A 23,923-nucleotide genomic window follows, 5' to 3' on the forward strand; every position below is an offset into this window, starting at 1 on the left:
ATTAAATGTATTCATATTTCTGTTTGAAAAATGTACCAATTATCAAATAACAGTGCCAAGATTCATTCTATGTATAAATATGAACAACACCCCGCCCCATTGAAATAGACTACTCACATAGTACTGTCTCATAAAACCACTTTACTATAGCATCCCTCACAGATGGCTTTTGCTTAAACACCTCGAGTGGCAAGCCTGCCATCTCTCATGGTAGTAGTCTGTACTACTGTTGCAGTTGCAGTTAACACAGGGATTTTTTCCCCCAATAAATATATTTTCTTTGAATTTATACTTACTGTTTCTTATCTTGCCTTCTGAAGCAACACTGAACAATTCTTTTCCATTTGCTACATCGCAACTTTTCAGAACTATCATGCCCACAGTCTATTCCATTGGAGAATATGATGATACCTTTGGGTTTATATTATGTCTATAGACTATTTATTTGATTGTTGATTGATTTTATGATGTATGCCACTCTGAGTTAAGATGGGCAGCTATAGAAATCAAATAAATAAATTGTTCTTTTGCAATTACTTTATTACTTTACTATATTATTTTTTCTGTTGAATACTACTGAAGTTCATTTGGATTGTTTTAAATTAATTACAACATACATTTGAAAAATACGGAATACATAAATAAAATATTGGAAATGATATTAAACAATTTTTCATATTTATTCAGAATGCCTCTTGTTCTCACACTATTTTAATATATTTGTTTGAAAAAGGAAAGATTCAGTTTATATTTCTGAATAATTTAGATCTATTATTAGAACTGGTGATTGTCAGTACTGCTAAAGAAAACAGATTACCTACCTTTCCCAAAACAGAATAAATAATGTTCATTCAGTCTCAATATGGAAGAACAACAATATCACACAACCCCAGAATCTATTTGCTCACATGTAAGCTTTATAGTTGTTTCCAATCTTTTGGATCCTGATGTCATATTTGGAGTCTATGTAGGGTTCAGTGGTAGCATAGGTTTGGGTAAGAGCTACCACACTGGCTATATCCTGAAAATCATAATGGTTGTCTACTTTGACCTGTTTTCAGCATCCAGAGGTATTTCACGTATAGAAAAAAGAAAAAGCAAGAATTAAATTTCTCAAAAAAATGGACACAGTATTTCTAAGCATAATAGATTTTTAAGAGAAATACATTACTAGTCATTCTTAACTATCAATAACAGTTGAGGCTTAATAGTTAGGATAGTTAATTGTCTGTCTGCATCAGTCTCTTCCAAATTCCACATTTGTTATAGTACGAATATAGACACGAATTGATTGTTTGATGAACAGATGGGGGCTATAATACAATGCAACCTATTTGGAGAGCAGCAGACTGGAAAAGTCTTTACATATAATTTTTCAGACAGATTAAATATTCTATGTAAAATGAAGACATTCCTGTATATCCTGTCATATGTAGGAGAGTTCATGATATTCCATAAATAAAATTACCCTGAAAAACAATTTTGATAAGTTTGCCCAAAAGTAAAATCAATGGGCTGGGACCTGGCAAATTATAGAACTAATATACAATATACGAAATCTTTCTACTTTTGAAATAAAGCATTTTTCTTCAAATAATTTTTACTATTTAAAGTGTCTTTCAGCTTATGATTTGAGTTTTACAAGTTTTTAAACTTGTGCTCAAGAGACTTAACATACAGTATATAGCTAAAATTAAGCAAATACTGTGACAGACAGCATAATTGCTTAAAGTTTTAATCTTTTTTGTTAGAGAGTTTGAATCGAGCAATATTTACATAACCATCTTCTAAAAAATAATTTGTTATCTTTCCTCAAGATATATAAATAAAGCATAATCACCTTTCCCATGCCTGAATGAGCATGTCCAATTTTCACAACAACAGGAAATGTTGGCAATGTCAGCTGGGGAAAAGAAAGAAAAGGAAAGGAAAGGAAAGGAAAGGAAAGGAAAAGAAAAGAAAAGAAAAGAAAAGAAAGAAGGAAGGAAGGAAGGAAGGAAGGAAGGAAGGAAGGAAAGAAAGAAAGAAAGAAAGAAAGAAAGAAAGAAAGAAAGAAAGAAAGAAAGAAAGAAAGAATTAAAATAGTTACATAATGAATGGATAATTCATTATCAGGTTCATGTTTCTCTGTAGATAAAAAGGTTGAATTAGAAGCCTTTTGAAATGCCACCAGTGGTGGGTTGCCCCTGGTTTGGTCCAGTTTTTGTCAACCAGTAGTAAAACTGGGGGCAGGCTCCGCCCGCCCACCCAGATGTCATCATACATCATCTGCACATGCGTGAGCGAATCTGGGTGTGTGTCTGTGATCCAGTTATGAACCGGTAGTAATGGTAAGTAGAACCCACCCCTGAATGCCACGTATTCTCCAAAGCACCTGAGGGCAGGACAAGAAATTATACTTATTTTCCAGAAGTGCCTGAATGACTCGCCTTTCTTTTAAACTTCAACAAGCATTTTGCTGGTTGTAGTCCAATTTGGAAGGTTTAAGATATTTGAGCTACTAATCTATATGTTTATTTTGTCCATTTTATTTATTATTAAATTTAATGAATGAAATGATAATAATTTGCATAGAATAGAATAACAGAGTTGGAAGGGACTTGGAGGTCTTCTAGTCCAACCCCCTGCTTAGGCAGGAAACCCTACACCACTTCAGAGAAATGGTTATCCAACATCTTCTTAAAAACTTCCAGTGTTGGAACTTCTGGAGGCAAGTTGTTCCACTGATTAATTGTTCTAACTGACAGGAAATTTCTCCTTAGTTCTAAGTTGCTTCTGTCCTTGATTAGTTTCCACACATTGCTTCTTGTCCTACCCTCAGGTGCTCTGGAGAATAGCTTGACTCCTTCTTCTTTGTGGCAGCCCCTGAGATATTGGAACACTGCTGTGATGTCTCCCCTAGTCCTTCTTTTCATTAAATTAGACATACCCAGTTCCTGCAACCGTTCTTCATAAGCTTTAGCCTCCAGTCCCCTAATCATCTTTCTTGTTCTTCTCTGCACTCTTTCTAGAGTCTCAACATCTTTTTTACATCTGGGCCAACCAAAACTGAATGCAGTATTCCAAGTGTGGCCTTACCGAGGCTTTAAAAAGTAGTATTAACACTTCACATGATCTTGAGTCTATCCCTCTGTTTATGCAGCCTAGAACTGGGTTGGCTTTTTTGGCAGCTGCTGCACACTGCTGGCTCATATTTAAATGGTTGTCCACTAGGACTCCAAGATTCCTCTCACAGTTACTACTATTGAGCAACTATGAAAGGGATCTTGTAGTCCTAGTAGACAACCATATCATATTGTAGAATATGATATGAATTGTATGTGTGTGTTATGTTTAGTACAGAGAAAATGTGATCTTTTTTTCTTTCTTTTGGCCCATAATCACAGACACAGACAGAAACAGACACACACAAACACAATTTTAAACTGGGACTAAACTGCTGCTTGCTGAATGATCTTACTGAACTTATGTAATTACCAATTATGCAGTCATGATAAATATGGAAGAAATCTTGCCATTCACAAACGATTGTATAATCAGCATAATGATGTGATGAAAATATAGACAGCAAAAAATTACAAACTAGAACTAAAAATAAGCCTTAAAATATTGGGTTTTAATACACTGTTTACTCAGATAACATGTGAAATTGAAAATCTGATTTACAATATACCTCACACATGCAATTTTGCTAAATATTCCAGAATTGAATATTGTTCTAAAGTGCTTTCCCAACCATTGCTGACAATGACTTATAATAATTAAAGTCACATTTCTTCTGATATAAGAAATCTTTCATGTTTCACCAATAATATGCTTTTGGCTTAAAGAAAGGAAAAACAGTCCTCACGTCAGGAACCTTAAAAGTTATTTAAGATAAGTATATCTTCAGAATGGACTGTCTGAGCATTTCTGCACCCAATAGAAAAAGTTTAATCTGCTGAAATTAAATTGCTGCTTGCTCTAAGAGGAAACTAGATCGTCATTAGCAAATTTAGGAGGGGAAAATTGAACAGCGAAAGAACATTTTCTTCAAGCTGGCCAGTCATCCAGGTGTGTTTCCAGCAGCATGATTCCTCTACTCAATCCCTTGCTATTTCCACCACTGCTCCTTCTAACCCTCAGTATTCAGGATCCGACTGAAGCTTGCAGCTGTTTCCCGACTCATCCACAGCAACAAATCTGTAGTTCTGATATTGGTGAGTCACAAATCATCTATGCTTTTTACTGGACAAACTAGCACAGCTGTTTAGAGACATGATTAGCTGTATGCTCACATATCTGTAATGCTCTAGGGTTCATATCTCAGAATGAATCAGCACTGTAAAAGAAAAAAGTTAAACACTACCACACAGGATTCCCAGGATAAAATGAATTTCAAAAGCATGTAAAAGTGCTTAAGTTTGGAATTCTCTGTTTATCATCTTTATCTTTAATAATTTACTGGACTTGCTATATTAAATTTATTTTCAGTAATCTGTGGAATGATAGGCACTAGAGCTGTTTCTGAATATTACTAACATTTCATATATAAACAAACGTGAATAGGGGTCATGTAATATGTATGCTGTACAGACGATAACAGTAAAACAAAATACACATTTACAGTTATAATCTGCTTCTTAACTATCTTAAATGAAGGATTTATCAAGTTCCTTTCAGCTGATTTAAACTTCACAGTTGAATATTTTTGCAACATATGCTAGACTTTCTATGAGTCTTTTTTCTCCCTCCCTCTCTCTGTTTAGGTATGGGAGTTTGTTAATTCATGTCACTATATACTGCATACTAAATACTATATACAGTATTTATCGACAATCTCTCTCTCTCTCTCTCCCCTGCCAAGTATATAATCTGTATAAAGTTTTCCATTATGAATATATTAAAATTTTATAATGTGATAATCCAAAATTATCACAATATGTGACATTTTTTCATTTTATCAATTCAAGATATAGCTTCTATTCAGAATTGAAGAGCAAATGTAAAACCTTAGTTTCTGAAATGTCACAAAATTAGCATTTGTACGGAAGAGGCAGAACCTTCTGCCTACTGATTGCTTTTCTGTGTTGATAAAATCTTTGTAACCATGACAAGCTCTAACCTGCCCAAATCCATCAAGAAAATTACCTAGACAAGCAGTATAAAATATAAGAGAAAAATAACTTGGTTTAATGATAAAACAATTCACATGTGTTGTTTCTATGCATTCTTATATGTATTACTTTTCTGAAATGTGAAATATATCGATACAGCATGTCATGGTAATCAGTTGAGATGAAATCAGTATAGAAAGTTAATTTCTGGTTTAAGTTCATATTTATATTTCTTTATTTTAAAATCCATACCTCCATAGTTTTGAGATTAAAATGAAATGGCTAGTTTTTAGGCTGCTTAATTACAAATCACTACATAGTACTTTAGGTGAAAAACAAAAACTAACAATACATTATTTAAGCTGCAGAATTGTTTATTCAGGGCTCTCAGTTTTTAATCTGTTGAGCACTTGTGAGAATTTATCAGTATTTGTCTATTCTACATACACAGATCATATTAAACAGTACACATGTTTTATATTTGTAATCATACAAAAAATATATAGCAGGTACTAATAGTGAAGTCAGTGGTTGATGCTAACATGGTTGGGACATCAAGAATGTAAGGTAAGCAAGCCTACAGAACATAAATAATATTTAAGGAAGAATATTTAAAAAACAGATCCATAGTAGAGCATCCTACAGCAATTTTAATGTTATGGTACATGCAAGCATATTCATAATAAAATAGACAGGAATAAAATATTCTGGAACGAAACAGGTTGGCAGGAAGACTTGAATATTTACAGTCAGGTCCCATCTAAATATTTTTATCTTTTTGTAGTAAACTACATAGTCATTGTCATTTAAAAAGAATTTAATTATTCATAAAAATCAATTCTACTAGGTGTTTGATTATTTATTCTTTGAATTGTGATTATTTTCTATAATTTAACTTTTGTTTATTTACTCTGAGTTCTCTGAGCACCAAGGATCCCACATGTCAACCATGAGCTACAAAATATTCTCCTTTATTGGTATTTATTTATTTAAATTTATTGGCTGCCCAACTCCAATGGATTCTTTAAAAAAGGAATGGGGAATAAGAATTGGAGAATAAGAAATTATATACTATCTTCTGAAGCTGTTTACAAATGGATATTCTATAATTGTCATACAATAAGGTTGCTTTTATTTTTATGTTGGCTGAAGTAAACAAGAAAAACTCCCCAGCCTTGCTCCATATGACTTCAAAGCAGTGGTCTTCAGAGAATGGAAGAACTGGGAGCCAAGGAAATTTGCCCTACTTCATCAGCAGCAAATGGAGCATTTCACAGGGCACTAAGTTCACATTTCCCTTGCTAACCACTTTTAGAGAGAATTTAATTGATGCACGATTCATTAATTCATTAATCATTCCTAATCCATTCATGATTCCTCTTCCTTTATCATAAAACTTTCGATCTGAAAATAAATATGCTTAATTCTCCAGTTTACAGTGAAGCATATCTCTTATGGTTGTGCCAAAATCTCAAACTCAAAATATTTCAAAAAGAAATATTTCAAACTAAAATTCTCTTTTCAATTGTTTTTTTCAGCAAGTGGAAAGTTCTAAGACTTCAAAACTCCTCCAGCAACAATCAGAAGAGGTTGTTTCATACTTAGGCCAACATTTTCAAAATGAAAATTGACCATTTTTTTAAAAAAAGAATTGAATCAGTCAAAATTACAAATGCCTCAGCTAGGTGCTTCCTGCACAAAGATTTTGTTGGTGTTATAATGCTAGGATGTGACTAGCCATCAATGTCTTAGGCAAGGTAACAAAGGTTGGCAGGAACAACTTGAACAGGCTCTTATTTTTTTTCAAAAGATGTTTCATCATTTACATATCAGCTAACAAGGATTTGCATCATTGCAATAGAAACAACGGAAAGAACATTGGAAATCAACTGACTAATAAACCACAGAAATGATAACAGAGTAGAGGCAAGCATTGTATCACCAGCTGGAGGACTAAAATGATGATATATTCCCCTGTCTTGGCAAGTGAATGAGTTAATAAAGAAACCTTCAAGTTGTAATAATTCTTGTGAAAGAAGACTGGGATATGGGATAATGTTTAATATAAGTAAAGGTAAAGGTTCACCTCGCACATATATGCTAGTATTTCCCAACTCTAGGGAGAATATAAGTAATAGAACTTAATGGAATGGAATAGTATGGTGTGATGTGGTATGGTGTGGTGTGGTACAGGTAGTCCTCGACTTACGACCGTAATTGAGCCCAACATTTATGTTGCTAAGCGAAACATGTTAAGTGAGTTTTGGCCCATTTTACAACCTTTCTTGCCACAATTGTTAAATTTGTAACACGGTTGTGAATCTGATTTCCCCATTGACTCTGCTTGTCAGAAGGTTGCAAAAAAGGGATCACATGATCCCAGGATACTGCAACTGTCATAAATATGAACCAGTTGCCAAATTTCTGAATTTTGATCAGGTGACCATGGGGATGCTGCAAGTGTGAAAAACGGTCTTTTTGTCACTTTTTGCAGTGCTATTGTAAGTTTGAATGGTCAATAAATGAGCCATTGTAAGTCGAGTACTACCTGTATAACTAATATAACTATAACGAGGTAAATAGTATTTGTGAAAGAATGTACACTTATGTTTTAAAAGCTGACATTAAGGAAAGTTAAATAGTTATTACTTCAGGTAATGCTTAGAGGTCAGAAAAGGAAATCAGGTATGACTCACTTAACAACCTTCTTTTGACAAAGAAATTCTGATCACAATTGTAAGTCAAGGACTCCTTCTACCTGCATATTATATCATTTTTCTTAACTTATCTTTTGAGATAGTTGGTACTGTGTTTCTCAATATTGGCAACTTTAAGATGAGTGGACTTCAATTCTCAGAATTCCCCGTCCAGGATGCTGAGAATTCTGGGAGTCGAAGTCCATCCATTTTTATTATTTATTTTATTTTATTATTGCGATTTATATGCCGCCTTTCTCCCAAGGGACTCAAGGTGGATTACAAAATGACAATTTCCAATACAAATCACAGTAAAATAGAATTAAAATTAACAGCCCAATTAAAACAGTTTAAAATTATAACAGTGTGCATCCAAATGGATCAGTTGAGTTGACGGAAGAGCCACGTCTTCAGCTCGCAATGGAAGGAAAGGAGGTCGGGGGCTGTCCTGAGCTCGGTGGGCAATCCATTCCAGAGGGATCCAGATTTTAAAGATGTTAAGATTGAGAAAGCCTAAGCTGGTAGGAAGAATCCCTGGCACAGACCATCATGGCATCCTGCAATAGAATTTTTTTCCTTCCCTCTTTCAGAGGGCCAATGCTACCAATTGTCCTGTGACAAGGAACAAAGTTCTTTTTAGTTTTTGAAAACTATTCTTGATTTGTGTGTGTTTATCACCATAGCACCTAAGCTAATTTGGTAAGGTTTGTATCCTGAAAGACAGGACGTAAATCGTTTTAATAAAATAAATAATTGCTTTCACATTACTATGATTTTTGGGGGAAAAAAACCAGGTATTTTTTCAGTCAATTTTTTCAATAATGTTTTATTTTATTTCAGTGATTCGTGCAAACATACAGAGTGAAAAAGTGGTTGAAGATTCATCTTCTTCTTTGAAAATGATCCGGTATAAAATCAAACAAATAAAGGTATCTAAAACACTTTGTCTGTTTTGAGGCTAAAATGCCAGGAAAAGACATACATTTAGGAGACTAAAATTTGCTCTGTGCCATTCTATTGACAGTACAACCAATGCTTCAATAGGATGTAAAGACACTGGTAGATGGATAGTGCTCATGCAAGTCTTCCCTTTCAGAACTGAAACGAAGCAGGAAGTAAACAGGCTCTTCTCACTATTTTAGCGAAGGAGATAGTATTGGTGTTCTTGTAATACACATCTGCAGATCTGAATGGCAACTAGTAGCCAATCAGAAGGTGCCTTTCCTGGTCAGTGAGCTGAATTGTCTCACTTATTATCCAATAATGTTAATAGTGCTTTTCCTCACTCTCTTTAGCTTTGCATCAAAAAATACATCTATTTCCAAAAACCCAAAACAAACTAACAAATTGAAAGCATTTCATCTGCTCACCATAGTGGCTATCCTCTGACATGATTTATATTTTCACCCTGACCTGCAGCTCTGCAACTATGCTGGCAGATCAAGGATTGGGAATTAGATGCTCCTGTACAGTCTGACCTGTAGAAATTATTGGAACAAAATGCTCCTGTGCAGCTGCAAAGAAATGTTACCCATGTGCAAAAAATGTTTAACTGTGGCAAAAAGAAAACAAGTCAAGAGAGATCCAGAAAGACTGTTAATTAATCAGTGGAAAACTCAAGGTTTTTTTTCAACTGGACTGGAACTCATTTCTGAGTCAACACCTTTAGTTACATAAGAACTTAGCTATGGGAGAAAAATAGCATCTCATTCATAGTCAGGATAAATAACTTTGAATTTGAAAACAACCAGTGTAAATTTAATTACAAATAGGTGTGTCAGAAACAAAACTTGAATAATTCCAAATGTTAGTTTTGCAAATAAGATGCCATTTTATTATGAACAGATTTTGTGTTGTATGAAAAAACTGCAGCTTTACAGAAATATGACAAGAGAAACAAAAGCATATTTTAAGAGATATAATATCCAACAATAAATTTAAGAGAGAAAAAAGGAACAATTCTTGTCTGAAAACAATATCAACTTTAATTTCATATCATATTGCCAGATTTCCTACAAGGATGATCTGTAAGGTAATTAAAATATATTAATAACTTTAAAATATATTGGTAGGACCAGGTTACATGACATCATAAAGAGCTGTGGTGGCGCAGTTACAATGCAGTATTGCAAGCTAATTCTGCCAACTGCCAGTAGTTTGAGTCTCACCAGCTCAGGATTGACTTAGCTTTCCATCCTTCCAAGGCTGGTAAAATGGGGGCCCAGATTGTTGGGGGCAATATGCTGACTAACTTCTTAGAGAGCACTGTAAAGCACAATGAAGTGATATATAAGTCTATGTGCTATTGCTATCTGTTCTTTACACCTTTGCTAAAGAAAGGATCCTGTTTTTTCACATTTAGTAACTACTAAATGTGTTGATTCTCCTAGTCTTGACTATATTGGCTGTTAATTTTTTTGACTGCCTTCCTTCTTGGAATTGGGTATAGTATAGTGAGTAAGTTTTTTTTGTAGAGATGAGGTTATATAAGGCACAATCTTTCTCAACAGTCTAGAAATGTTAAAATAAATTAAATAATTGTCAATGTTATTTCAAGTAGGAACTAAGAGATTATTACATCAACAAATATATTAAATTTTTACACTATAATGGCCATCTACTCCTGATGGGATTAAATATTCTTAAATGACAATTTTTTTCCTTCCAAAGAAACAGGAGTAACACTCCACATTTCCTTCTGTTTATATTACTGTTTACTGCAACTCTTGGTGACTTTTTTTTTTTCTTACTCCAAGTGCAACTCTGATTTGCAACAAATAAAAAGCCAAACTGGTTATTCTTGCTTGTATAGAGTTTCCTTACCGGAAAGGATTATTTTCCCCAACAAAGCTATCCAATTTGTATTCCTAAGTGATAGTAGCTGGAGTTCATACTTTCTCCCCCCTAGTTTGGCAGTACCAGGTCTATGTTTGCTTCTGGAAGATGGAAACATAGCCACCTCTATTCATGGTTTGTTATTTCCAAATTAAATAAATATAACGAAGGTACCTAATGTACTCTAGAAAGCAGCAGTTTACCTAAAATGGATTTGTATGTACTAATCTGTTTTGAAATACCTGCCCTTTCATTTCATTTCTGATCCCAATTCAAAGTGCGGACTTTAATTCTCTCCAGAAAGGATTTTGTCCCTGTGTTTTTGTTTGATGGTTTTCCTTTTTCCATACAGTTTGCAATTCATTTAATTATATATTTGTTTATAACATATTAAAACCAACTCTGGGCAGCTTACGATCAATGAAACAGTTATAGAATCATACAACCAACAATGATAAAACTAAAAAGCAGGAATACCTGGAGCCACAATGATATTGAGGCCAACTCTCATCTCAGCTTCACCTTGCCTTATCTTAGAGTCTGGGAGAAGAGCCATGTTTTGAGTACTCTCTGAAAGGTAGGGGGTCTCTTGGATCTCCAGCAGGAAGGTGTTCCATAGGACAGGGGGATATAATGGAAAAGGTATACTTCCAAGGACCCACAAGATGGCAATTTTTAATGTATATGGAACATGCCTACTCTATCCACTTTAGTTTTTAACTTTAGAAATTAACATGGAAGTCATATATTCGTATTTTAAAAGAACTAAATAATCCTATAAGCAAGATTCTAGTGAGAAAATATTTGGTATTATGATTTACTATGCCTAGTTAGGAATTACTATTTTGTATGATAAAATTAATTTAAATCAATACACTGACTATTATTTATTTGTTTTAAATTTATAATTAAATTTATAATTCAAAACATTATATCTTATTATGCCCATCTTGCCTAGAGGTGACAAGTATTCCTTGACTAATTACCACAATTCAAAATGGAAATTCAATTAGTAAGTGATATGGTTGCTAAGTGAGTCATAGTCTTTAAGTGAATCAAAGTCATTAAGGAGGTCTGGTTTTTCCCATTGACTTTGCTTGTCAGAAACTAGCTAGGGAAGTTGCAAATATGACCCCAGGACACTACAACCCTTTCTTTACAATGATTTCCCCCTTTGTAGTTTTCTCTCATGGCCAGTTATTGTTTGATTATGTACCACCAAGTCATTCTCGACTCTTAGTGACCACTCAGATTTTCTCCATGAAGATCTATCCCTATCCTGACAATTCAGGGGAAAAGGGGAAAATCATTGTAAAGGAAGCTTTGTATAGTAGTCCTTGACTTATGACCATTAATTTAGTGATCTTTCGAATACACAATGGCATTGAAAAGATTAATCTTCGCACTTATGATCTTTGCAGCATCCCCATTGTCATATGTTCAAAATTTGGGTACTTGGAATGTATTTTACAATAGTTGCAGTGTCCTGGGGTAAACCTTCCTAGCTAGCTTCTGACAAGCAAAGCCAATGGGAAACTTTTCTATCACCACTGTAAAAAGGGAATATTAGGACAGGGATGGTAGGCATGCTGGTGCGCTTATGCACGCCCCTTCAAGACCTCTTAGGAATGGGGTAAGGTTGACAGTAGACAATCTAAGGTTAAAGTTTTGGGGGTTTGGGGAAGAAACCACAGAGTTATTTTAGAGTTACAGTTACACTGTAACTGGCTCTATCTACTTTTCTACTGATCATTCTCTTGTCTTTCCTTCCATCTTTCCCAGCATTAGAGCCTTATCCAGGGGACGGGATTTTCAAATATTGTGTCCGTAGTAGGGTAACTTCAGCTTCATTATTTGTACTTTGACTGAGAACTTCCAGAGGCTTGTTCATTTATCCATTTTCTGTTTTCTTGGCTGTCTGTGGTATTATAATTAATGTGATAATCTAATTCATTCATGGGTGCCCACAATATTTGTTGCTCACAAAAACTAAAAAATCCACTATACAAAGAGTAACAACAAAAACCCTCATCCCCCTGCAATAACAAGCCACTTTTCCTATGCTCTCTTGTACTAAGATATAGCAAGAACAATATAAAAAACTGGGAAGCTTTATAGTGCAAATGTTAATATTACAAAGCGTAATGTTAAATTGTTTTATACATGCTTATACAGAATTTTCTTTTTCCTAATAGATGTTTAAAGGTTTTGAAAAAATGAAAGATGTTCAGTATGTTTTTACAGAATTGACATCGGCAAAGTGTGGGATAAAATTAAACATCAGTGACAAGAAGAACAGTCAGTATCTCCTTTCAGGTATAGTATATTAAAGTCAATTGTTAAAGTCAGACAAAAATCAACATTTGAGCCTTATAGCCATCAGTGACATTTCTGTTAAAAATGTAAACATTTCTAGAAACTAATTACTCTCTCCCCCTCTCTTCCTCCCTCCCTCTCCCCCTCTCTCTCTTTCTGTGTATGTAGCATATAGAAGTGAACTATAAGAGCAAATGAGCATTACTCCTGCCCATTACAAGATATGTGGACCTACCTCCTTGAATAAATTAAAATAAAACAATTTTTATTTCCCCTTTCCCTCAATAATTTAAAAATAAAGGAGGGGGGAGAGAGAAAACTAGACAAGGTTTGTAGGTGTTGGTGACATATAAATTTAAATCATCATAATCTTTTCTGGACCTATAACAGGTTATATATTCTACTAGACAATTTGATTGATTTAGTGCCTGTGGATTATGTCTTCGGCAATTAGAGTGTCTGAGTCCCTCGTTTCAACATTTTCTTTACTTCAGGTGAAATTTCACATGATGGAAGAGTTTTTATTTATTTATGCAATTTTATTAAACCATGGAATAAACTTACCCGCTCTCAAAAGATAAATCTACGTAAGAAATATGAAATGGGCTGTGACTGTAAAGTAAGTATAACAATTAGATTAGAATATAATCTACTATTACTATATCAGTTGTGCAGCAATATATAAGTAATAAATATACCTATAATGTAATTATACGTATGTACGTACGTACGTATGTATATGTAAGGAATGTAAGTAGAATAAAGCAGATTTGTTAAAATGCATATGTCAGGTTTCAATGCTATCTCAAAATAAATGAACTTCCAAACTGCCACTCTTTAAGGAAATTTTCTCTTTATTCGAGCACAGCAACCTGATCCTGACTCTTCGCGGTCAATACTGACCTTTGCCCCACAATCCCTTCCTTTCCGATCCCCAATTCTCTGCTTCTCATTGGCTATCTTCCAAGTCACTCTCCTGATTCCTTTTTCGTCAGTTCACAGGAATGTTTCCCCCCTCCTCATCTCCAAGGAGACCGAATCTTCAAAGAGCTTTAGCAGGCAAAAGTTCAGGCTTCATCGTCCCTTTTCTATGTCAGTGCTGAGATGCTGACAGCATAAGTTTTAACCTACCTTGTCTAAATGGTACATCCAAATACTACAGCAATCTGTTTTGGGATGGTAGTCCTCCTAGCCATGTCATAATACCTAAAACTGTTTTCTATACCTATTTCACTGAGCTTTGGAACAATTTTCTCAACTGTGCCATATGTCCCTTTAGTAGTTATTTACTATTAGAAAATCAATGTAAGATGTTCCTGCAAACTTTGCTAACTGCAGAGGTCTAGCAAAAGTTATGCAAAAGGTTACTTTTCCTAAAAATTAAGATTGGGAGAGCATTTTTTTGAAGGTACTACTTACAAAACTACCAGGAAAAGAAGTTCTAATGATAGAATAGGATAGTCTGAAGTCAGAACTTTTCAACCTCTAGACATTTTGCATACCACTTGTTATGTATCTAATTTTGGAGGGAAATTAGAGCGGGAAAAATCTCAATGCTCATTGGTTAAGACACTTGGAAAGTAGCTATATAAGGAGAGCTGTCGAGCTGCAAAGCTTCTGGATTCTCACTGTATATTAAAGAATTGTTGTTCACTTCGACCTGTCTCCTGTCTCCTCGCCCAATCTAATACTGGCGACAAGGATGGGATCGAAGTAAACAGGTTGCGCAAATAAGAGCTGACAACAGAATCTAGGGCATACTAGTACCGGTCGACCATGCAAAATGGGAAACCCCAATAGTCACCTCTCTCAAATCTGACAGGTCACTGCGCATCTGCGCCAACTATAAGTGTACCCTAAACAAAGCCCTCCAGCAAAGCGCCTCCCCTGTCCACATTGTGCAGCACCTGCTACATTCTTTGTACCCCGGCAAGGTTTTCGCTAAACTCGACTTTGCACATGTGTACCAGCAACTGCTGGTAGATGACGCTACCGTGGAAGCACAGACTATAGTAACATATAGAGGTGCCTTCAAGTGCACCAGACTACAATTTGGGATTAACATTTTCCCTGGGCTGTTTCAAAGTGTCATGGAATGCCTGCTGCAAGGACTGCCGGGGGTTGTACCCTATTTCGATGATGTCTTAGTTACTGCAGCAGATGAACAACAGCTGCAGGATTGCTTGAGGAGAGTGTTAACTATATTCAGGAACGTGGGGCTACAAGTTAAAAGGAACAAATGCCAGTTTGCTGTACCCACAGTTGAGTTTCTAGGGTACAAGATAGATGGAACTGGTATCCACCCCACAGAGAGCAAGGTCTGGGCTATTTGCAACCCACCTACCCCAATGACCCGGGTGGAACTGCAGCGTTCCTGGGACTTTTAAACTTTTATTCTATCTTTTTAAAGAACAAAGCCACAGTGGCCGAACCACTCCACAAACTATTTGTGAAAAAATCTCCATGGGTTTGGGGTAGGGTGGAAGCCGCGGCATTTGCAGCTGTCAAAAGACTTCTCTCAGCCGACAGCCTCCTAACCAACACAATGAACTGCTTCCCCTTGTCCTTGTCTGTGACGCCTCCCCCTTTGGCGTTGGGGCTGTTTTGAGTTATAGACTGCGAATGGACAAGAAGCCCCCATCGCCTATTTCTCCCATACCCTGTCCAGCGCTGAGAGAAATTATAGCCAGCTGGACAGGGAGGCCCTGGCAGCTGTCGCTGGAGTTAAAAAGTTTCATGAGTATCTGTTTGGAAGGATTTTTGAATTTCGTTAAAAAAAAAAAGGATTTCGTTACTGATCACCGACCCCTACTAGAACTTTTGGCTGGGGACCACCCCACCCCGGCAGCCATGTCCCCCCATCTGACTAGATGGGCTATTTTTCTGGCTGCATACTCATATCAACTCATCCATAGTCTGCATCGGAGCCTTGGGCATGCCAATGCCCTCAGCAGATGCCCACTGCTGGATTTGCTGGAGGACCCAACTCCAGGCATCCCTGTTCTGCTTATTGACTCTATGGACTCTGGCCCTATCACTTCTGCTGAAGTTGCAAAGGCCTCTGCTAAAGACTCTGTGTTGCAAACTGTTATTGGCTGGGTGCATAGGGGATGGCCAAATGGCCCTGTTGGCGGGGAATTTAAACCGTTTGTCTGTAAACAGCATGAGTGGTCTAAGCAAGGGGGTTGCTTGCTATGGGGTGATCGGGTGGCGATTTCGCTGTGTCTAAAGGAGCATGTATTGGCCACATTGCATATTGGTGCACATTGCATCCTCACAGTTGGGAATTGGGAGGATGAAGGGATTGGCAAGGAACTATGTGTGATGGCCTAATATGGACGAATGCATTGCTAAATGGGTGGCAAGTGTAACCCCTGTCAAGAATCTCACCCCGCTCCCCAGACGTCTCAATCTAAAGAGTGGAAAGGGCCCCGGGGACCATGGTCCCACATTCATATTGACTTTGTTGGCCCATTCCATAGTCTAACTTTTCTGATTGTGGTGGATGCTTATTCAAAGTGGGTGGAGATCATCTAATGCACTCCACCACTGCGGAGGCTGTAATTAAAGCGCTCCAGAAACTATTCACCACGCATGGGCTACCAGATACTCTGGTGTCAGATAATGGGCCTCAATTTACAGCTACTCAATTCGAGGGGTACCTAGCTGAGTTAGGGGTCCGTCATGCACTCACAGCACTTTTTCATCAGGCCAGTAATGGTCAAGCTGAAAGATTTGTTAGATCGGCCAAAGAGGCATTGGCCAGACTCAGACCGGGAGACTGGCAAGCCAGAATTGAAACTTTTCTAGCAGCCTAGCATGTTACACTGTGCATGGCAACGGGACGAAGTCCAGCAGAGCTCTTAATGGGCCAGAGACTCCGTTGCACCCTAGATAGACTACATCCCAATTACTCCCCTGCGGGATACATGGAAGCTGAAAGTAAGACTAGAAGCTTCTCTATTGGGTCCTGGGTCTTCACGAGAAATTATGCGGATGGTCCCCTCTGGGTGGCTGCGCAGATCACTGACATTACCGGGCCCAGGTCATATATTGTAGAAATCAGTAATGGAAGGGTATGGCGCAGATATATTGAGCAGTTAAGGAAACATCTGGGCAAACAATGCCCGACGAGCCAGACTGCAAAATAGACAAACCAGTCCCTGACTCACCAATCATTCAACCAACAGCTAACTCAAACCCGAAGTGGCCGGAAGACTTACCTGATGACTTGGGTGTCCAGTGCCACCTCTTCGAGAAACCAGGCCCATCCAAAGAGTGCAATGCCAATAAAAATATCCAGGAGGTTCCATTGGCTGGGCTGGGAGAGACAAAGGGTCCCTCCGACCAGCCCAAATCCCTGCCTCAGACCGAATTGCGCAGGTCAACTAGAATCAGGGAATGCCCTAGTCACCTGCATGATTATGTATGTAAATAGTTTGGTAAAATGCTTTCTGGGAGGGGAGGAGTGTTATGTATCTAATTTTGGAGGGAAATTAGAGTGGGAAAAATCTCAATGCCCATTGGTTAAGACACTTGGAAAGTAGCTATATAAGGAGAGCTGTCGAGCTGCAAAGCTGCTGGATTCTCACTGTATATTAAAGAGTTGTTGTTCACTTCGACCTGGCTCCTGGCTCCTCACTCGCCCGATCTAACACCACTAGTTGTAAGTGAGGGGTCCTTGGTGCTCTCTGAGCTTGCTTGTTTTCTTGCAGATATTTCATTACTCTAACTAGGTAATATCATCAGTGCTAGTAAGAACTGCTGTTTGCTGTCAGTTCATATTCTGGTGTCTTGGTTGTCTGTGTGGGTGGGAGTGGTCTTAGAGATTCTTTTGTCAGGCTGTTTTCTGATGGCTCTTTGGCAGTTAGTGTATGATGGCATATACTAGTTATAAGTGTATAAAATTAATACCTTATAACTATCATGTTGAGAACTTATTGTTACTGTTAATGTTACCGCTTAGCTTTTCAAATGGATTTATTGGATCATGTGGTCTTTATTACATATTTCAAGATCCTGCGCATAATGTCTTCCATGATCACCAACTTAATTTTATGATCTAGATATACCTGCACTGAGATTTAATGAAGTATGTCCTCAACTGTGAATGCTTGAATTCAATCTCTCTTGAAACTTCCCTAATCAATGCAGAATGGATAAATAAACCTTTAACCTGTAACAATGGATATACTTAAATGATTACAAAAAGTGTAATTCAATTCAAGTAATATTGAAAGTGTAATTCAATTCAAATAATATATATTAAGGTGGCGAACACATATATTTTTATGCTGCACTCTTCTCCGGCCCTCCTGGGGCAGCTTGCCTCCCTGACAGCAGCTCCTCCTCCTTTTCTTTCTGGTTGCTCCAGCATCCTGGCCAGAAGCGGCAGTGTGAGAACCGCTGATGCCCCCTAACAGTGGCAGGAGCAGCAGGCAGGGAGGCCACCCGCCCAGCCAGCAAACCCTGCCCCACTGCCCCATGCGTCAGTGCTGCGGGCTGGAGGACTGGGGCCGCACAAGAAGCTCGCTCAGGTGGGAGGAAAGCCCCGGCCCGCCCATCCTGGCTGGCAGCTCTGCTTCCCTTGCTCTTCCGGGTTCCCGTGTGCCAGCCACTTGTTCTTCACACATGCGGGAGCGCCAGAAACTGGAAGACCAGGTGACTGGCATGCATATGTGCACTGGAAACCGGAAGATCATCTACCTGGTGCATGCATGTGCACCGAGCGGCTGCTCTTTCGGTTTCTGGTGCTCCCGTGCATGTGAAGACCAGCTGGGTGGTGCCCCAGAACCCGGAAGAGCAATAGGCAACGGCTCCACGTGCCCAGAGAGATGGCTATGCATGCCACTTCTGGCATGCGTGCCATAGGTTCGCCATCACAGCCTTATGCTACCAAATTATTTCTGTTTTTTAAAAAACAAATCTTTCACTAGACAACTGTACTTGTGGAGTTCATGGTGCTCTCTGAGCTTAGTTGGTTTTTTGCAGATTATTATCCAACTAGGAAGTCTCTTCAGGGTTCCCTCTGCTCTCTGTTTAAATGTAGTGACTTCCTCTATCAGTACTGGGAGAGTGATTTTTTTCTTGATAGTTCCTTGATTAGGCTGTTGTTCACTATCTGAGTACAACTGTATCATCAACATATCACTTCTTTTAATAGTAAGATAAGAAGGACTAGAAGCAAAATATCCATGCTGCATAATTCCAAGATGGTTTTCTGCACTTAATGTGCACATTGTAGATATCAAGGTGATGCATAAAAGTCTTTTAGATGCACAAAAGTCATGTTGGTACAAAACTATAGTTTGTATGTTCAACTAATTCAGAAAAGTAATTGAAATAATATCTTGTACTGATATAGATTTCTACATTGAAATAAGTCATTATGCATTGATGTTGGAATGTGTGTATTTATAATTCCCCAAAGTTCCATCCTTGTCTCATTTCAAGGCACATGTGGGTTTTGGAAACAATTTACAAATTGTCAGAATTTTTACACTGATAAAAGATAAATAAGTGTTTATACATTATAAAATATGATTTCAGAGAAGAAAAATGGGAAACTCATATAATTTTCTGCACCTAGATTACTTCCTGCATTGAAAAAGGTTGTTACAGCACTGTTGCATTCCAAGAATGCCTATGGACAGATTGGCTGCTAGAGTCGACGGTCTATGGATATCAAGCAAATAATTCTGCCTGTCTCAGGTACCGTGATGGAGTTTGCAAGTGGCATGATAATCTGCCATAGTGAAATAGTTAGTATCCGAGAACCATAAATAATATAAATTTTGGGGGAAACATGAGAGGTTACGTGCTTAATGTTGCCTGCTTAATAGTCCTTTCCAATAATTGTCTCTTACTTAGAATCAAAAGCAAATTGTGCAGTGTAATTAAAACACAGAATACATAGAACTGGCATCCAGATTAATATAAAATGACATTCCCGGCAGTAGCTGCTTTCAACAGTTATTTTGAAACATCCCTGTTTTCTAAGAAAGAATGTTTTTTTTAAAAAAGTGAGATTTATTAAAATTGTAATTTCTACTCCTGTTAATACATTGCAAAATTTGAAATGTTTAAAATAATACTGTTTTCATCCAAAACACTACCTTTGAATGAATACTACCTTTGCTTATTTCTATAGTCATTTTGTTTTAAAAAGTATTCTAAGAGAAATAATTAAAAAATAAGATATAATAGGCAGTTGTAAAAAAAAATAATAAAGATAAATTTTTACCCTTCAGAGATCATAGATGGAAATTTTTTGTTTAGTATATGTCATATGAAATACTGGATTTCATTTCTCTGTATTTTACTTTTTATGGCTCAATGTATCACGTCATGTCATTTAAAGATTTGCTTTTAACTATAACACCAACCATAACCAAACAGTCCAATCAATTGGGATATACTGTAAATTAAAACTGGCAATTCTGTAACTTAATAATTATGACATGGAGCTATTAGAAGGGAGATATGATTACAATGTACAAACCATAGAAATACATACTTTTGTGAAAAATAGTAGTACTTTTATAGTTTGAGATGGTTACCAAGTCTTGCTACTTAGATAAAAATAAATAAATAAAGGAATGTGATGGAAGAAAACATGGGCCAAAAGTGGTTAAGTGATCATCAGTGCAGAATAGGCTAGGGTTTTTTTTTTCTCCTTTTTTCCCCAACTACAAAAATGTTGAAAATTTAGTTAATTCCTAGACAGCATATTTTGAAAAATTTCGAAACATTAGCACAGGAATGTGCTTTTTTGGGTTTTTTTTTTGTGATTCATTAATTGCATTCATAAACTTCCAGACAGATTAATATATATTAGAGACAGTTTAGAGGCAGCATGAATACATTAGGAATTGGCAATTATTTTCTGTTCATACCAAGCCTCATTGGGTTCCTTGTTAATACTTGAAAAAGCTGAAGATTTTTTGAATACATAGGAATGATCTTGAAAGCAGAATTATCAGCAATTAAACCTTTAATTCATAAGCATCAGAGAAGAGCTGCAGCAGTAAATTGAATTTCTTTTCTTATTTCTTTTGTTAATTTTCAAAGCTTTGGTGAATAAATTGATTTCTTACAGTGAAGAGAGATGTTTCAAAGCTACCATGTAAAGTGAGAAATAAAGGGGATATATTTATTTAAAATAGTTTATAAGAATTAACTCCAGCATATCTGGATCATTTCAAAATCAAATGTAATCTTTTAACTTTTTTTAAAGGAAGGATGGGCATTTTTAAGCCTTTTCATTTGTGATAAATATCTCCAAGGTATACCATATAGTTAATGCTAGCTAATTACATATTGAAAATATGCATACAGTAGCAAATAGATAAAGACCAGATGCACAAACCTGCAATCTATGTAAGATAGCAATTAAAAAATACAAGGTATAATATTGACTATCAAAATCCGTGGGAAAACATTTGTTCATTTGTAAAGATAAGAAATCTAAATAGTATTAATAGTTTAATACTTCTCTAAACATGATTAAATTTGAAGTACCACTAGAACCTAAGAGAATGTTTCAAAAAGACAATGTATTGTGAAATTGATCTTAAAATAAATTTGGAATTTATTAAACTCTCTATCTTTGTACTGGCTTTTTGTTTCTTTTATACTATAAGAACAAAGTCTGCATTACTGCATGCAGTTATTATAGCAAAATATTTTTTCTGTTGCCCTGTATATGTATAGAAAATATCAATGAGCAACCTAAATAAAAAGGGGAAGACACCAAGAGCTACCTTCTAACAGCACTATTATATTAAAATTGAGGGGTCAATCCTGAGCTACAAACATTTCCTTTATTAGTGCTAAAGTTTGAATTAAAAGGTGGTTGTTCAATGCAATCAGACACCAATTTTTAATGAACATCAGAACAAGACAATATATGCTGCTTCCAGACATTTCACATACCAGCTCATTTTCAAATTATATATTTTAAAATAACTTGAAGAAATGGCATGGTCTGAGTCTTATTTCATGTGCCATTAGTAATGGTTTCTAGCCAGAATTTGTGGCTAGATTGTTAACAATTTGTGTCCTAATTGTTAATGTTCAAAATGTACTCATAAAAGAATGTTAATCTTATGATACAATTTGTTTTCGATATAATCTTTTCCATTGTAATCTTTAATTTACGCACCACTGCAAGTAGAAATCATTGCCGAATGGCCAGGATTTAAGCCTGAATACACCTGTATCAAGTCTCTTTGTCACAAATATACAGAAGTTGGTAACTTCTAATTTGAATAATGAAATGTTAAAACATGAATATAATTTTACCTTAGTGCAATGTATGGACCACTCAAAATCATACAGAATAACAGCTAATTTATTTCCACCAATCCATAAGAAAAGAATGGATAGATGAGGCTGTGTATGTGATTTTTAGGACATAGGCTATTTTGCTGTTGACTAGAAATGACTAACTATAGCCTCATTGAGATATGTCTTAAAAACACAACTGGTAGTTAGTATTTGTTCTAACACAACTTAAATTAAAGCTGCTTTAAAACTCAAAATCTATGTTTATATTTTTATTAGTAAACATCAGAACAAGCAGAGTAATTATTATTACTATTTTATATACCAAAGAGCCGTGGTGGCACAGCTGGTAGAATGCAATATTGCAGGCTGACTCTGCTCACTGTCAGAAGTTTGATCCTGACCCGCTCAAGGCTGACTCAGACTTCCATCCTTCTGAGGTCAGTAAAATGAGGATCCAGATTGTTGGGGTCAATACGCTGACTGTGTAAATCACTTAGAGAGGGCCGTAAAGCACTAAGCGGTATATAAGTCTAAGTGCTATTGCTATTTAAAGCCCTGACCTTTTTATGTGCAAAACTGGGATCTTACATTGAATATCTCAACATTCATCTTTTCCCATAGCCATTTTCTATGTCATCAGTCATCTACTGCAATCAGAAATGGCATCCATTTCTTTTCTGTCATGTCCTCCAATTCTTCCTGCAACTTATCCTCTATGAACTTTAAATTCCTACTCTCATAATCCTTCAGAAGAGATTGATAATTTGTAGGGGAAGAAAGACTCCACTCTGTTATGGATAAAACTATGCGTTTTCAGAGAAATGATTCTCCCACTTTACTCTCAAAAATGCAGTCATAAAGAAATGTAGATATATTTTCTGTCCCATCGAGAAGATAAGAACCAGAATTGTCCCTATTATTGGTTGTGTTAATAGTAGTATTTTCAGGATATAATAATCCAATTAGGGCTGGACAAGACAATACAGAAATATATATATAAGCCTTAGTGCTAGTGCTACAGGAGCATCTAATTCCCAATCCTTGATCTGCTAGCATAGTTGCAGAGCTGCAGGCCAGGATGAAGGGACCAAAGAAGAAATCATATCAGAGGATACCCATTATGGTGAGCAAATGAGATGGGGTCTAATACAACTCGGTGCAGCCAATTTGCCACAAGACAACTAGCCATGGGAAAAAAGTTAAGTAATATTGAAGAAATGGTGGAATAGAATCATTAAAGAAAGAATGCAAAAGGAGGGACAAAATGAAATGTGAAAGTATTTTTTAATTATTTTAAATATTTAAATTGAATTGTTGAATTGTCCTGCAGTGAACTGTCCCACAGGGAGTTGGCCATGGCAAGTTGTCCCGTAGCAAGTTGGTTGTGTCGGGTTGGCTGTACCAAGTTGTCCCATTCCATCTAGGTGACCTTGAAAAGCTAAGCTGGACTGAATCCCAGGACTGTTTGAATCTTGATAGCAGACTACCAGGAAATCCCAGGACTATAAATTAGTTCTGATGGGTAAAAATATCCTGAAAGAAAACAATGGAAAACTAGTGTTCACATAGTTGGCAAGAACACAATACAGATGTGTATTGTGTATCCATGCAGTTTCAAGGAGAGAATTTAATTTAATAATTACAGGCTTAACAGTCCTAAATTTTTAATTGCAGAGGGAAAAAAGTTGGGGC

The 23,923-nt window shown here is 36.5% G+C and overlaps 1 protein-coding gene across 1 annotated transcript in view; it reads right to left on the bottom strand.

Annotated features, from left to right (window-relative positions):
* SYN2 (synapsin II) overlaps positions 1–23,923 on the bottom strand; it is a 112,218-nt gene that overhangs the window by 26,372 nt on the left and 61,923 nt on the right. The window contains exons 6-7 of the mRNA XM_070933666.1: positions 1,841–1,903; positions 909–1,051 (exon numbers count right to left, since the gene is read on the bottom strand). Of these exons, the coding sequence (XP_070789767.1) occupies positions 909–1,051; positions 1,841–1,903 (206 nt within the window). The remainder of the gene's footprint in view (positions 1–908; positions 1,052–1,840; positions 1,904–23,923) is intronic.

This window comes from Pituophis catenifer, unplaced genomic scaffold (assembly GCF_029215685.1).
Source record: "Pituophis catenifer annectens isolate HBS135680 unplaced genomic scaffold, rPitCat1.0.hap2 SCAF_2, whole genome shotgun sequence".
Lineage (NCBI taxonomy): Eukaryota > Metazoa > Chordata > Lepidosauria > Squamata > Colubridae > Pituophis > Pituophis catenifer.